Genomic DNA, 15,264 nt, shown 5'->3' on the forward strand with positions numbered 1-15,264 from the left:
TCAGGCTTTGAAGATGACATATTTCAGCCTTTATTTTCATATCTGAGAAGAGAAGAACAGTGATGATAAATATGGAGTAAGTCTGGAAAGGGAAGGTGGAGGGACTATCTGGGAAGAGACAGCGATGGGTCAGACTGGTTAGGACTAAGAGGCGGTAAAGGAGGTGGATTCAGATTGGATCCGTGAGCCCTTACCAAGCCAGTGAGCGTCCCACACCTGACCACTGACCCTCCAGAGAGCCTCGCTCTCCAAATTAGGCACCACAATTAGCTATGTGAAGTGAGAGGAATCACTTGGGCACGCTTTAATAGGAAAATGACATCGTGTTTTGGTACAAGGTTATAGAAATCCATGCAATGACGACATCTTAAGGAATTGTTTCTCACTTATAATTGATGAGGGATGATGCTGGTGAAATCGCAGATCTGAAAATCCTGGAATTCAGAAAAAAATTCAGGGCGGGCTTTTCAGTCTGGATGCATTACTATTTGCCTTTGTCGTAAGCAAGCTCTGCCCTGCAGCCTCGTCTGCCTTGGGGCTGCTCAGCCATGGGGCTTTGCTGCCCACGCAGCCCCGAGGGTCCATCCAAGCTGAGCCAGATGTGCCCCAGCCTTTCTGCTCCGTCACCTCGTTTCCAGATTTAACTGTCTTGGTGGAACAGAAAGCAGGAGGTCGCTATCTGGAAGAGAATAATTGATATTCTACTGATTGGCACTGCCTGAGGTCTGCTTTGCTGCTTTTTTGACCTCATGGGCAAAATCTCTCTGTCCTATATTGCAGTTGTTGGTGTAAGGGAGGGCTGAACTCGCATCCATAGCTGGGTGATATTTGCACCTACGTGGACATAAGTATTATCAGCAGATTGCTTTCAATGCTGATGGCACCTGAAAATGTGCCATAGAAAACAGTTGCTTCAGAAAAGCTTCTACAGATCTGCTGCCTTGAAATGGTGTATTAGGATAGAGCCAGAACCGGGAGGAGGAAATCAAAGCGTTAGCTGGGTGAGGGTAAACGATGGCTTCTCTTTCTCATTCAGTGGAGTTTCCGTGTTGAAACTTGTTGTTCCCGACTTCCTCCGGGTTGTCTGGTAAAGAGATGGGGATGTAAGTTTAAGTTTGTCTTTCTCAGTTGCTTTTATGCACGGGCACCACCGGAAGGCCAATTTGAAGCCAGAACGAAACCTGTAAAAGTAAGAAAATAAATTAAATGGCGAAAGGATCCTTTTAATTGCACAGAGAAAGAACAAATGCGTAACTTGGTTCCATCTCTGAAGGACCATGAAAATAAAAGCTTTCTATTGAAATCAAAGGAGCTAGTTGCAGAGCTAAATGTTTAAATCCATGGAGAGAAGAGCAATAGGAGTTTATGATCAGATTTCCTTATATTTTAAGTAAATATATACGATGGGTTAAATGGCAGGATGCTTGATGTGCTCAGTAGATGGTGCTCACCGTGCTGATTCACGAGAAGCGGGGCATCTGAGGAAAATGCATGAGTTTACCTACTGGAAACTTTTAAAAAAACCCCATGAATAATTAAACGAGGAAGCTGCCTGCTTTCTGAGAGAGAAGGAGGATGTGTTTGGGTGTTGCGCGTCAAATGCAGAGGGGCTGAACGGGCTGCAGAAGCTGCCTTCTTTTGCGAGCTGAGAGGCAGGGTGCCCTTTGAAACGTTCTCAAGGAGCGAGCCTCCTAGCATCTCTCTGGAGCTTGGACGTTTTGCTGGTGGGGTTCCAATGAAACAGCGCTGGAGGTGCTGGAGGAGTTGTGCCGATAACTATTTCTCCCACGCTCGGCATCCTGCCTTGCCGCACCAGGGTGCCGAGAGCAGCCCGTTCTCAGCACGGAGCAAGAGAGACATCTCTTGGCACGACGAGGTCATGCTCGCGGCAGTGTGCCCGGAGGGTGGGAGCCTCGGCGGGACACCCTGGGCTGCTCCCACTCCCCCCCGCCGGGATGAGCCCTGTGCCTGCGTGGGGGGCTCAGGGCTGCACTTGAGGGGTGGTGGTACAGGAGGAGCGGGTGGTTAAGGCAGCCCGGCATCAGGTCAGCAGATGGATTTCAGGGATTCCAGAGTCCTCCCTCCTGGCTTGGAAATCATAGAATCCGTATGGTTGGAAGAGACCTTTAAGATCATCAAGTCCAACCACTTACCTAGCACTGCCAAGTTTCTACTGCAGGGGAGACCTTATCGCTCTCTACTGCTCCCTGAAAGGAGGTTGTAGTGAGGTGGGGTTGGTCTCTTCTCCCAAGGGACAGGCAATAGGACAAGAGGAAACAGCCTCAAGTTGCGCCAGGGGAGGATTAGATTGGGTATTAGGAAAAAATTTTTCACTGAAAGAGTTGTCAAGCACCGGAACAGGCTGCCCAGGGAAGTGGTGGAGTCGCCACCCCTGGAGGTATTTAAAAGACATGTAGTTGTAAGGTGGTCTGTGTGTGGAAGCTGGTGAAGATGTGGCCGCGCTGACCATATGCCTGCTGCCTGCACTTTATTCAGAGGCAGACATTCTTAAGGGTTGAGTTAAAACCTCACTCGCACGGTGTGGCTAATCTCACATTATTAGCAGAGTATAAATTAACTTGTCTGCCCAGCCTATGGACTGCAGTTGAAAATCACAGCTGTTCTCACCTGCAGAAAGTTATGCTTTTTCAGACTGAGCTTTTCATTTGCTCTGCACGCGCACGTGCGCGCTGCTCACCTTTGGTTAAGACAGCAGTATATGATGGGGTTGTACATCGTCGAACTCATGGCAAGGAGAAAGATTGCGAGGTAAACCTGCTGAATGTACTTCTGCTGGTAGATGTCTTCCTTGAAGCTTCCCAGGATGAAGTATATGTGATACGGCAGCCAGCAGACAGCAAAAATGATCACAACTACCACCATGGTCTTCACAAACTAGAAACACAAGACCAGAGTGTTATTCCTGGGCCTGGGTTATCCTGGGATGTTGCAGATTCACCGGACGCTGGGCTTCACTCCCTAAGGACTGCTGGGACATGGCCCGCTGCCTACCGATACATGCCTGTCTTCCCTGGAGGCTGGCTGGTGCATGTACATCACCATTTTTTCGTACTTGCTGGGTGAGATGCCCTTTACCCCCAGCCCAAAATATTTTGTCAACCTTTCATGCCCAATCTCACAAGATTTTGTATTGACTGCAAGCTCTGTTTTGGAATTGGAGCCAGCAGGGCTGGTGCGCTGAGGGTAATTATTTTTAAGTTTCACTTCTGACCTTTTTTTTGGCATTAACTTGGTGCTCATAGCGGACTCTGTTAAGGTGGTTGCCTGGAACCGCGCTGCTCCACAGGGTAATTCCTATAATGCTGTATGCAACAAACATCACCATTAAAGGCAGTAAATAAATCAACACGATCACTGCAATGTGATACCTGAAAAAGAAGAACAAGCACGTTTTCAGAGTCAGTCTGTCTCTTGAAGGGCTCTTTCAGAAATTGCCTTTTGCACATGTATGTCTGGCCCCTATTAACTTCAACCCCAAAGCATAAAGAAGCAGAAATTTCACCTACAAACATCGTTACAGGGACTTCTGTAAACAGCAGAAGCTCATATCTCTTGTGTTGTGGTGATTGCTCCTTGGACTGGATTCACTGCTCTTTCAAGGCAGGGTGATATCATTTATCTTTTATCAGAGGGTTACAGTCCATGGCCACCCACCCTGAACTTTGCTATCCCGCTGTAGTCAGGAAAGAGACGCATCTGAGACTTGTGGCTGTAAAAACATGAACCTTGAAATCACAGATATGGAAAAGGAATATTTCAAAAACCGCAGGGTTAACTTGATGAATGCAGTCGTACCCACAGCTTAATTCAGCAACAATGAAAAAAAAAACCAACAAAAACCACCGATCGGGGACTTTGAAGTGTAGCCGGCTGCTAATAGGGTGCACAGATTCGGCAGGGAAGCTGCCGCAGATAGCGAGGAAGGAATATTGCCCGCTTACAGCATGTAGGAGCGAGTGGCCCTCGTTGCTGTATTGGTCTCGCCGGCTGTTTTTATCCGTGAGTGCACGCACAATTATGTATCACTGACAGGCTACGCCAGCCGAAAGCCCTGGCATCTCCTTTGGCTGTATTTTAGCTCGACCCTTCCGAGCTTTCCACGGTACCCCACAAGCTTCTGCTGGTTCCCTCATGCTGGGCTTTGGTTATTTTAAGCCACCATCATTTATGGGGAGGGAACAACCTGCTCGCTCGGTGAGAGCAGCTGTCAAATTAACATAAACAGTGTAAAAATGAGGATTAGGTAGGAGGGCTCTGGCACACGCTGCTGGTGGTGACCACAAAAGGCTGGGTGCAAACGGCCTCTCTCAGCGTGACGAGGCTCCGGAGTTACTCGCCGCCTTAGCAAAGCGAGCGCTGTCGAAATGGGTGGTGGGGCACTTAGTGTTTTTTTTTTCCTCCTTGGGGTGGTTGCAAATATCAGAGTGGTGGCCGCGTATAGAAAAATAGTATATTTGTGAAAGGTGGCAAGTTTGTCCCTTTTTTCCGCCCTTCCCAATTGTCCTCAGAGCAGTACCTCTTTTTGAAGGTCTAATACCACGTGTGGAGTGCAGCAAAGCCCTCTTAGAGTTCCCATCCCGGGAGGAGGAGAGGATGAGAGCCTAAGCTTGAGCACGTGCCAAAAAGAGACTTCTAGTCTTGTAGTTTTGCTGCAAAGTCAACCTCTGCGGTTAAGGTTCTTTATTTTGGTTAAACTACAAATTTAGTCCCTTTACATCTAAGATTTCTCAGGCACTGGCAGTCACAGTAGTGCATTGTTTGAGGGTTTTTTGGACTTGTTTCTTTCATAATTATACACGTTTTTCCTGCAGAAAAGGATTTGCCTTTGTTCTGAAGCCTAGAAATCTTGAAGGCTGGTTTTGCTCAACTATGAAGGATTTGGAGGACCCACAGCCAACAGAGGAACCCAGTTCTCCATTTCTTTGTTTTTTTTTTCCTTTGGGTTTCCTAGTATTTCCTTTTCTCGATATTTGGACTAACACATGAATGGCTGCACGTGGCTTTTTCTCCCTGGTCTGTATTGCAGGTGTTTGTCCCAACAGATCCACCGCTCAAGATGACTTCTGGGGAGTGCTGCTTCCAACTTCCTTTCTAGGAGAGCTACTGAAACCTGCAAATCTGAGGGCGTTCAGGGAGAGCGAGCTGGCGAATGAAGTGATTTATGGTGTTTGGGAGCTGCTGCTCTTCAGCTGGGGATCCCAGAAAGAACCTGCCCCGTTATTTGCTGCCTTCAGGACCAACCTTTCCTGCCGGTGGAGATTTTGTTGGCATGCTGGGAACCTCTTGTTTCAATCCTTCCCAAACTGGGGATGCGGCAGAAATAAACTTCGCGCTTTTCATCTGAATGAAATAGTCATCGGTGACTTTTATATGTAAGTGATTATCTACTATCCCTCCTTCTCTATCAACAGGAGGTTGGTGTACCCCAGCATGTGCCCCGGGAGGAACATCACCCAATGTGATGTGAGCCTGATTTTACTCTTGCTTTTCTGTGACTCTTCAGATTGGGGACAACTGACTGCCAGTGGCTGAATATGCTGCGTTCAGCCAAATTTACATGAAGCTCCTTGGAACTTGGCACATATTAGTGTGAAAACTGGTTAGTTGGGTAATAACTAACCGCAGGAGATATCCAGCTGTCTGCCAGAGATGAAGACTGAGATGGGAAAAAAGGTCCCTGGTGCACGTAGCTGGGCAAAAGCGTTCACAGCGAAGAATGGACGCGGGGAGTTTAGCACTCGGTTTCAGTTTGAAAAATTATTTCCATTTTGTTAATCAATTTGTTCCTTTTCTGCAGTTCTTCCATTACTTCTTCATATAAATATGTTCTGCTTGATAAATTTCTCAAACTGCTCTGTGCATCGCGTGCCCCGAATAGTGATTAATCACAGCAGATCCCCTAAATGCGGGGTATGGCTTGTTTCATCTGTCTGAACAATCTTGCTTTTAAGCGGGAGGAAATCGCTGTGAGAGTTAGGAGCTTTTGGGAGTGCAGATGTGTGCCCAGATAAGTCAGTTTATAAAACCTTAGGATGTTTGAAACATGCTCTTTTTTTTTTTTTTTTTTTTTTTTTTTTTTTCCCCCTCCCCCACAAAGAGCAGCATGTTTTTTAGCTAACTACGTGGCTTCTCAGCATTAATGATACCTGGTTCCTTCTTGCCTGATGGAGGGAGAAAATCCAACAGGAGAAACCAGGATTTATTGCTTGTTTAGAGACTTTTCACGCTGGTTTCTCTTAAATCCACTGAGCCCTGTTTGTAGGGTTTCTAGACCTTATTATAACCCCTTTTTAAAGCAGGGGTGGATAGCGCATCACCCTTCTTTACCCCGAGAGGTGTAAACTGAGCTGAGATGGGCTGCCCCCAACCCGTATTCCCCCGCTGCATGGTTCTCCCCCCTCTCCCCCCCCCCAGCTCTTCCCCCAGTGCTGCCTGTTGCCAACAGTCTGGTGACGGAATTAATTTCATAGTTAACTTTTGCACAAATCCGGATATATTTTTTTGTTTTGTTTTGTTTCCCCTTACGTGAGCTGGTGCTTGGACCCGACGTCATCTGGCCAGACGACGATGCATTTCGTCGTTCCGTTGTCCGTCATGATCTCGGCGTAGAAGCACTGCGGGAAGGCGAGCCCAAACGCCACCAGCCAGATTATCCCTATGATGACTCTGGTGCTTCCAGCAGAGAGCCTGCGCCTGAAGGGGTGAATTATCGCCACGTACCTGCGAGAAAAACAGGTAATGCTTTTACTGTTGCGTTGGTAAACTATACGATGAGTACAGCAAGTGTAGAAGCTCACCAGGAGGGTATAGTGGGCTTTATTTATAGAGATGTTTTGATAGGTTTCAGGCTATAAATAATTAGAAGGAGCTAAATCCTTTCTGAAGAGAATGATTTCCAGTCTTAGGGCAGGATATGTTAAACCTATGGGGATGGATGCTTGTGGTGTGAGGAGGAAGCAGTCATCTGTGTCTTCTGCGTACGGTCTTCACAAGTATTCCCCTTAGTTTGAATTTTTCTTGTTTTTCTTTTTTTAAATTAATTTCTAAGTGCTTTATGTGTTTGGACTAAAATTTCGTGCTGTGAACTCTTTGTGTTAGTTTGGAGTTATGCACTGTTTAAAACCATGCCCTTCTCTCCTTCCTTTACCAAAAAAAAAAAAAAAGCCTAAACACCCTGTTGCCCACTAATTAATTATGGCAGTCTCGTCTGACGCCCCGTATTATCACGACAGCAGACTGGGGTCTCGAGTAGCCTTTACCCTGCATTTTTCCCCACTGATTTTTATTTTTATTATTTTTAAGCTGCGGAAAGCTCACGTGCCATCCACCTCTGCCTGGAAATGCTCAGGCACTTGCGCTTGGGGTGGAAGGAGAAGGCTGACCCTTTCATCCCACACCTGCTCCGAGCCCTCATGGCACATCTGACTATTAGATTACTTGCAAGCCCCGGGGCGCGCTCCGGTTTTAAGTTCCCCGTGTAGAAATGCACAGCATCGTAACGAGTACGTAATCAATTATGCATTTCCCGTCATGCTTTCCGTACGCTCTGTCACGGTTGTTGCAAAGGCAAAATAGAGTGGAAAATGCCAATTGCCTGCTGGTTTTCGTAGGGAAAAATCTGACAAACTCCGTGCTGTCTCCTGGCCGGGCTGTTGGGAGGGAGCTCTGCCCGGCCGCTGCTGCAGGACAGAGAGAGGGCGGCTGCAGGGCGGCAGAGCCTTATTTAGCCATAAAATTTTCATGTCACCTTGCCTTTTTTTTTTTTTTTTTTTTTTTTAATTTAGCTCGCTGCAGGCAGCATTATACGACGCTGGGATCTGGTCAGGGAGGAATCAAGCGGCGAATGTTCTCCGGAATATTTGCCCACAGAAGTGCCCAAACCGCCGATCCGTGGCTGTCGGCGAACGGCAAGTCTCGAGTATAAAGGATAAAGGATGCCGCCCTGCCTGATGCGGCAGCCCGTGTTGCAGGTACCGGAGGTGTTGCAGGGCGGCTGGGTGGAGGCTTTCCCACTCAGCCAGGGGTGCATCCCCGCAGGCGAGCCGCGCTTTTGGGCAAGCGCCGGCAAGTTGGCAGGTTTACCGAGATCTCCTGGCCGCTCTTGCTGTGTGGCAGGGCCGCCTTTGCCCCCCCTACACCCTGTGCCCTCTCTCTGCGTCCCCTTCCCTTGTGATGTCCCAGGATGCTGGGACCACGCTCCCGGCGCCCTTCCTCCGGTCATCATCCCACGCAGACAAAACAAGCTGAATTTCGGACGCTCTTGCACGCTTTCCGAAGAGGGCCTGGGAGGCTTTTGCTAACTGGAGTGTGAAACTTGAGCTGATATGCTGCATTTTTGCCTGGAGCGCTGCGGAAAGCGTGCAGCGGAAGCAGCTCCTGCGGCACACAGAGCAGCTTGGAACAAGGAAGAAACAGAGTGGTCCTAAACCCAGCCGTGAGCAACACCACCAGGGCCTTTTCCATGGCAGACAAAGATGCTGTTACTTCTTCTCCTCCTTCCTGACAATAAACCACTTCAAAAGACATTGTTCCGCCAAAGTTAAACAACGGAGCCCAAGTGGACGGGAGTTCTCATAGCAATAAATGGAAGCCGCGAGTTTCCAGGAGACGGTGTCAGGATCTATTTTAAGGTTAAGCAAAGAATAGCTAAATATGGTTTGCAGTGAGATGCCAAGTTTTCTTTCTGATCTGTGCCACATGACTAAAGAGATTTTGGCTGTATAGGTACTTTTACCGAAAGTCCCCAAGGAACGAGAGTGGGGAGACCTGAGGACAGGCTGAAATGGGTTTATTAAAAAAAAAATAAATAAATTAAAAAATACTTTGGCAGGCCACACGTATCAAATAGCAGTTACGAACAACCCTTGATTTGAAGCCGGGAACAGCAAAAGAGTATTCGGGTCTAAAACGGAGCTGTGGTTGCTTCTAAATAGGGATTTGCTTTCATCTGGACAACTGCAGGCTGATAAACACGTCGCTCGTCCCTCTGCTTATTAGCCATCCTTCCAGGGACCGCAGGGGCCACTGCCCTGTGCTGCGGCAGCTGCGTGTCAACCCGGGCCGTGTCGCCGACTCGAGATGCGGGCGTTCCACGCGCAAGGGGCAAAGCCTTCCTTCCCCTGCCGGTTTGTTTATCCGGTTTGATCGGTGTTGTCGCTTGCTTCCCTGGGTGTGCCGGGGTTGAACGGAGCTGGGAGCAGGGGCGGGAATTACGAAAGCGACCCCGGTGATTCACGGAGCACGGCTTTTCGGGTGGCTCCAGAGGGATGCTGTCTCCGCTCCCGAGGGAGCTGGAAGGGGCCCTTCGCGGATACGCGCGCTTGACAAGGGACAGAGGAAACCTGAAGGAAACGGCAAAGTCAACAGGAGGGCTTGATAAAGCAGCGCCAGGTAGTTCTGGTACGCCAGGTCCGGCTGCCCCGGAGAAGACCTTCGCCGTAAGGTTGCGGCAAGGACATAGGATGGAAAAGACACAGATGTTCCCAGGGCCAGGCAGAGTGGAATTGATGGAGGGAAGACAGGAAGGATGGGAGGGAAGGAGGGCAGAGAGCATAGAAGGCAGCTTAACCTCCTCTACTTCTTTTACGTGCCATTGCCTTTAAGAGAGGAAATTCCCATGGACTTTTGGCCACTTTCTAGTAAAAAGGAAAACAGCGTCACGCTACTTAACAATGAGCTGTAAACACATCCAGACTCCACAAATTTAAGCTCGAGTGAAAGAGACTTGGCAGATGGGAGAGAGTATTATGAAAATTCCAAATTACCTCACAAGTCAAACAAAATCACTGTAATTACTTTCCTTCGTCTTGGAATAAGTCATTCTTGTGAACTATTGGAGCAGACTCTGCCATTCCTGATCCAGTTCCCATTATTTCTGGTGGTTTGCTGGACCCACAAGAAGGATTGCGGATGCTGATACTTTCAGCATCCTGCAGCGTATTCCTATCGCTCCGGCTCTGTCCAAATTGAGAGCTCCTTCTCGCGGTTTAAAAAGAAATGAGTTTGCAGGATGACTGGGGAACAATTTATGACCAGTGACATGGGAACAATAAAATACCAGCTGCTTCCACTCGTTACACATTCGGGTGTGATTCAGACCAGGGGTAAGACAGGAGAGCCTTCCTTTCATGCCATAACTAGCATCTAACCCCGTAGTCTATTTGCCTGGCACTCCTCCCACTTTGCCGATAAGGCACCTGACACGGTACGCGCGGGCCGATTGCACAGAGTATTGCGATAATTTTTTTTTTTTTTTTTAACGCTTAACAGTGAATTTTTCAGACCTCACCTTCTCCATTTGCTTCTTACCTCTCTGCAGCCACGGCTGTCATGGAGTAAATGCTCACAAACATTGCGGTGATGGGGAACCAGTTCTGAAACCGGCAGAATTCCTCGCCAAAATACCAGACGTTGTGACTGGCGTAAATAAAATTGAAGATGGTGTTGAAAGCGGACATCAGCAAATCCGAAAGAGCCAAATTAACGATAAAGTAATTAGTAGCAGTCCTCATTCTCCTGTGCGCAAGAATAATCCAGATGACGGTGACATTGCCAATGATGGACGTGATAACGATGAAGGAATAGGTGATAGCCCACAAAGCGATTTGCCATCCCGGCTGGGTGAACTGGGTTACTGCCGTCCAATTGCCGCCGTCCCCGAGGGAGTCAGCCTGCGAAATGTTGCTAGCATTTAAAACGGAAGATGTGCTCATGGTTTTTTTTTCCTCAGCTAAATGTAAAATAAAATCTTCTGGCATCTGCCCATTTTCTTGCGGTAGACGCTGGTGCTATGAATCCCCATGCGTATGACTAAGTGCCATTAAAAAGACACTGGGGTGAGATATCTCATGTCCTCTTGTCCTCTTTTCCAAGTGATGCAATGCATTTCCAGGAGGAGATGACCGCTACCGAGGGCCTCCTCCTTGCCTGGCATTTTAAGCTACACTTGAAGAGCAAAAACTGAAGAAGAACTCTCCCCTTTGAGTTTCTTGTTCCTCGAAAAAAGAAAGAAAGAAAAAAAAAAAAAAGCTGGGGGGGGAAACGAAGGTGTTTTCCAGGTCAGTGACACGCAATATCTTCCTTTAGATTATTTTTAGGGCCAAGAAAATATAAATGGAAGTATCAAGCCAGGAAACACTTCAATCCAAGTGGAAATCCTCCTTTTCCAGGGCAGCGGTTTTCCGAGGCACCAGGTATCTGAATCCTCTGCGTGGGACTAAGGACGTTTGGTTTTCTTTGCCTGCATAACTGTTAAGTGTGAGGCAGGAGCTGTACTGGGATAAATTCTCTACAGCGCTTAAGGGGACTTTGAAAGGAGGTGGAGTCTCTTGCAGGCAAAAACTAAACAACCGATTTGACATCAAATGAAATGCGGCAAAGTGGCACTAGAAACTTTCCCCCCCTCCTCCCCTCTTGTTTTGAAATAATCTCTGAAATGGACATGCTGCTCTATCAGGATTTATAGGATTAAATGCAAGGGTAGCTACTTTGCCGGGTTTACCAGTCCCGCAATCCTCACGTTTCCAGGACCCTCCCCGGCTTCCTGCGAGCTCTCACAGCCAAAAAAGAAATAGAATATATTCAGCGCAATTTTAGCAAGGTGGTCTTGCTCTCTGCAACTATTCGGAGGCTTATCAAGCGTTTTGAATACATTTTACTTAATGGTGGCTGCCCAGTATAATACTACTCAACCAGCCATATTTGGTAGATTTGGTATGATTTTATTTATTTAAATTACAGCAACAAGTCCTGTCGGTGCTTGAAGGGTCGTTGGTGAAAAATTTGGCATTTGTCAAGACCAGACCTGAGCTGGGACTTTTAATAAGGCTTCAATGGGAAGCCTTCCACTCGGGGTCCCACCCAGAGCTCCAGAAATCCTTCCCCAGCTGCTCTCCAGCACGGAAACATCGAGAGGATCCTCAGCTCCCAGCCTCCGCGCTCCGCGCTGCCGAGGGGCTGAACCCAGGGACATTCCCCCTTCCAACTGCTGCATCCCCTTTCTCGGCGTGCGCTGCAGAAACTTACTGGCCTCACGCGGTGCAAGGAGGTCCTTGTAGGAAAGGGGGACCCCTGGACTCCCCACTCTGCTCGGAGCACAGCGCTCTTGCTCGCTCTCAGCTTTGCCGTAAGTGACAGAAACATAAGCAACGCGTTGAAGGCTGAGATTTCAAAGAGTACTTGGCGCTGGCTCGTGCCTGCTCTGCTGCAAGCTAGAAGCGTTTCAGGTATTAATAACCCGTTTTCAGGCTTTAAAACCTATTTTCAGATATCAAACCCCATCTTCAGGGTTCAGAAAGCTCCTGACGAGCAACATAAAGGAAAACACCACCACTACCACCACCCCGCCCTGGTGCATGCCATGCTGGGATGGCTCCCCTAGTTCCTGAAGCTGCAGCCGTGCCAGGCTCCCCCGTAACAGGGCAGTATTTATCGGTTCAGGATGCTTTCCACCAGCTCAGCCCAGACTCTTTCCTCGCTTCATTAATTTCTGGCGGCAGCCTTCAGTTAACCCATCATCTAACTGCTGCAGCTCCTTAAAGCAGGTCTTCTCTGATGCGGTGTTACCCAAGTGGTGGTATTTTAGAAATTAATACTTTAGTACTATACAATTACTATAGTAATATCTCCTCCTCCTCATGATGGGCTTTCCTGCAGGTAATCCCACTCGCTGCCTTACACAGAAACTGCAAAAATACGCTTGTACGTATCTTCTCATGGGCATTGCAGAGCTGCTCCCAGCTCTTTTTGAAAGTCTTCCACTGACACCTCACTAAACAGCTTATGAACCTTCTGCTTTCTGTATGCCATCCAGGAGGGCTTTCCATGATTTGCAATATGAATTCAACAGCTAATAGTGTTCTTCAGATTTTTTTTTTTTTTTTTTTCCCCCCTTCGGCTTGCTCAAATATTTTCAAATTCTAAGGAGAATATGAGCAAAAACCTCCGTAAGTTTAGCCGAGAGCGCAGCTAAAGCGCTTCATCCGTCTTTGCTATCGAAAGCAGAATGTAAGCAAGCGCTTAGAAAAAGGACTGCCCTTTTTGATGTTTCAGTGGAGAACCCAAAATCTCTCTCGGCTGTCTTTGAACGTAAAGACAGTCAGGGTGCCAGCAGTTCCTCAGAACCTTCTTCTGAACTGTCTGCCCCGGTCCCTGATCTGTTACTCAGGTGATAATTGTAGAGCTTGCCACCCTTTGGTCAACATTTCATCATACGAGAGGGACTTGCTTTCGTTTACACACGCCCACACCTTTTATTCGTTTGCTGGTTGTGCACGGACGGGGTTATCGTCCTGGAGCCCGGCCAGCGACGCAGAGTGTGCTATTGGCCTTTTGACCTGCAAACCGGGGCCATTTTTTTTTTTTTTTTTAATTATTTTTTTTTTTTACAAAGGCAGGCTTCAAATTCCTTTTGGAAAGTCACGCTTGCCTGGGACTGCGGGAAAACCCACCTCTCTGATGATTCTGGAGTTACACCAGGGCAAGGGACTATCTTGAGCGCAGGGGTTTTGGGTTGGGCTGGTTTCACTGTTGTTTTTATTACGGGCAGGATTGCTTGAGGTCAAACGTCGCTGTGCTGCGTCACCGATCCCAGGTCTGAGCAACGGGTGAGATGCAAACAAAAGATGTGGGTCCAGAAGGGTGAATAAAGTGCATTTTGTCTTTTGGAAAAAAAAATAAAAAAAAATGCAAGGTTATAGAGGCAGTAGAGGCTTTAATCCTATCGCATGTTGGGCTCGACTCTGGGAGGAAGGACTTTTTGCCCAGGGGAGAGCTCTGAGAGCGGGACGTGAGGACCACGAGCATCCACCTGGGGTGGGGAAAGGTGCAGCTGGACTGTGGCTTCATCAGCCGGGCTTGGGCTGGAAGAAAGCAGCAGAAATGCTGGTGGTAGCTTTGAAAAGCTCAGGGTCTTTCCGACACTCCCCAGTGCGGGGCTAGCTGCGAGTTCCCTTCCCTTTTCTGCAGATCCCCTAAAGCCCTGGGTCAAATGTGCTGCAGATTGTGGCTTTCGAAGATGGTTCATGGGATCTACCGTGCCCCGTACGTGCTCGCAACAACCCTGGTAGCCCTGAAGGTGAGCGAGGAAACGTGGAGGTCACCGATCCCTAACGTGAACAAAACACACTGCCGGTTGAGCCAGGGGATGGCCTCGGGAGCGGATGCTGTGATGCACGATCTGCCTCGATGCTGGTGGAGATGCCAAGCGCTCGGCTGGAAAACTGCTGCTCCGTGCCGCATTGGGCTGGGGTGGAGAAAGCGCAACCCAGAAGGACCTTCAGTGCCCCAGGCAGTTCATAACATCTTACTTTAAACCACCCTTTGCCGCGAAACTAGACTGATCGGGTCCAGAAATCTTGCCGTTTCATTGTCTAGACAAAGCCTGGGATTCAGACAAAGAAAAGCATTATTTGGTTATTTTCACAAGGTTTTGTAACAGAAACCTGTTTTGACGCATTGGCTCGGTTCAGAGTGAAAACAGGAAAATGGACACTCCTAATCGGCTTCCTCGTCCAGCTGGTCGTGCCCTGAAATTTTATTTAAATTTTATTTTATCAGACCACAAAGGACGAAAGGTGAGGCGTTTAGGAGAGTCAAGCCAAAACTACCGATTTAGTTAAATACACAAACAAGGAAAACACGTGAGTGGCACGAATGCGTTTGGATGCCAATGATGCCCGAGAGACATGAAGAACCCGTGGTAGACTCTAATTCCCAGCACTTACATGAGAAGCGATGCGATTTCCAGCCTGCGTGCTGTTGGTAAGTGTCGGGGGTACTCGCAAATTTGTCTGAAAATTGAAGTTGTTGCTATTTTAGAAGATGAATGCTCTAGGAGATTGTATTATTGTCAGAAATATAAGAGGTGATGAGCTGTTCTGTCTCTCTGGCAGGGACCCAGGCTGGATTATTCGTTTCCCAGAAGCAGAGTTTAGCGGTGCATGCAAAAGCAATGACGCATTTTACAACAGAATTACCCAGGAATATTTTTTTTTTTTTTTTTTTTAGGCTATATAAAAGAGGTTTTGGTAGCAACTACTGGTTTATTGCACGTACCTAACAAAATGATGCATGACCGACCACTTACATGGTTTTACATACACAGCTCAGAGGTTTTCCACAGTCTCTTTGCTCGATAATTTAAGAATAAATGCTGCCACACTTCATCGTCTCTGACACCAGACGCTGATTTTCAATGCTGTCTCTCTCTACCCTGAGCCAGGATGCAACAACCAACTCTGTGAC

At 47.9% G+C, this 15,264-nt stretch overlaps 1 protein-coding gene across 1 annotated transcript; it reads right to left on the reverse strand.

Moving 5' to 3' along the window:
• Positions 1 to 985: 985 nt before the first annotated feature.
• On the reverse strand, positions 986 to 10,833 carry TACR2 (tachykinin receptor 2; the record flags this gene model as incomplete). Its single annotated transcript, XM_082486764.1, has 5 exons — positions 10,330 to 10,833; positions 6,547 to 6,741; positions 3,233 to 3,389; positions 2,699 to 2,895; positions 986 to 1,181 (listed from the first exon to the last, which is right to left on the reverse strand). Exons 1-5 carry the CDS (start codon positions 10,776 to 10,778, stop codon positions 986 to 988), a joined length of 1,194 nt encoding a protein of 397 aa, XP_082342890.1. The 5' UTR covers positions 10,779 to 10,833.
• Positions 10,834 to 15,264: the final 4,431 nt, after the last annotated feature.

Source organism: Vanellus vanellus (genome assembly GCF_965231255.1).
Source record: "Vanellus vanellus genome assembly, chromosome: 7".
NCBI lineage: Eukaryota > Metazoa > Chordata > Aves > Charadriiformes > Charadriidae > Vanellus > Vanellus vanellus.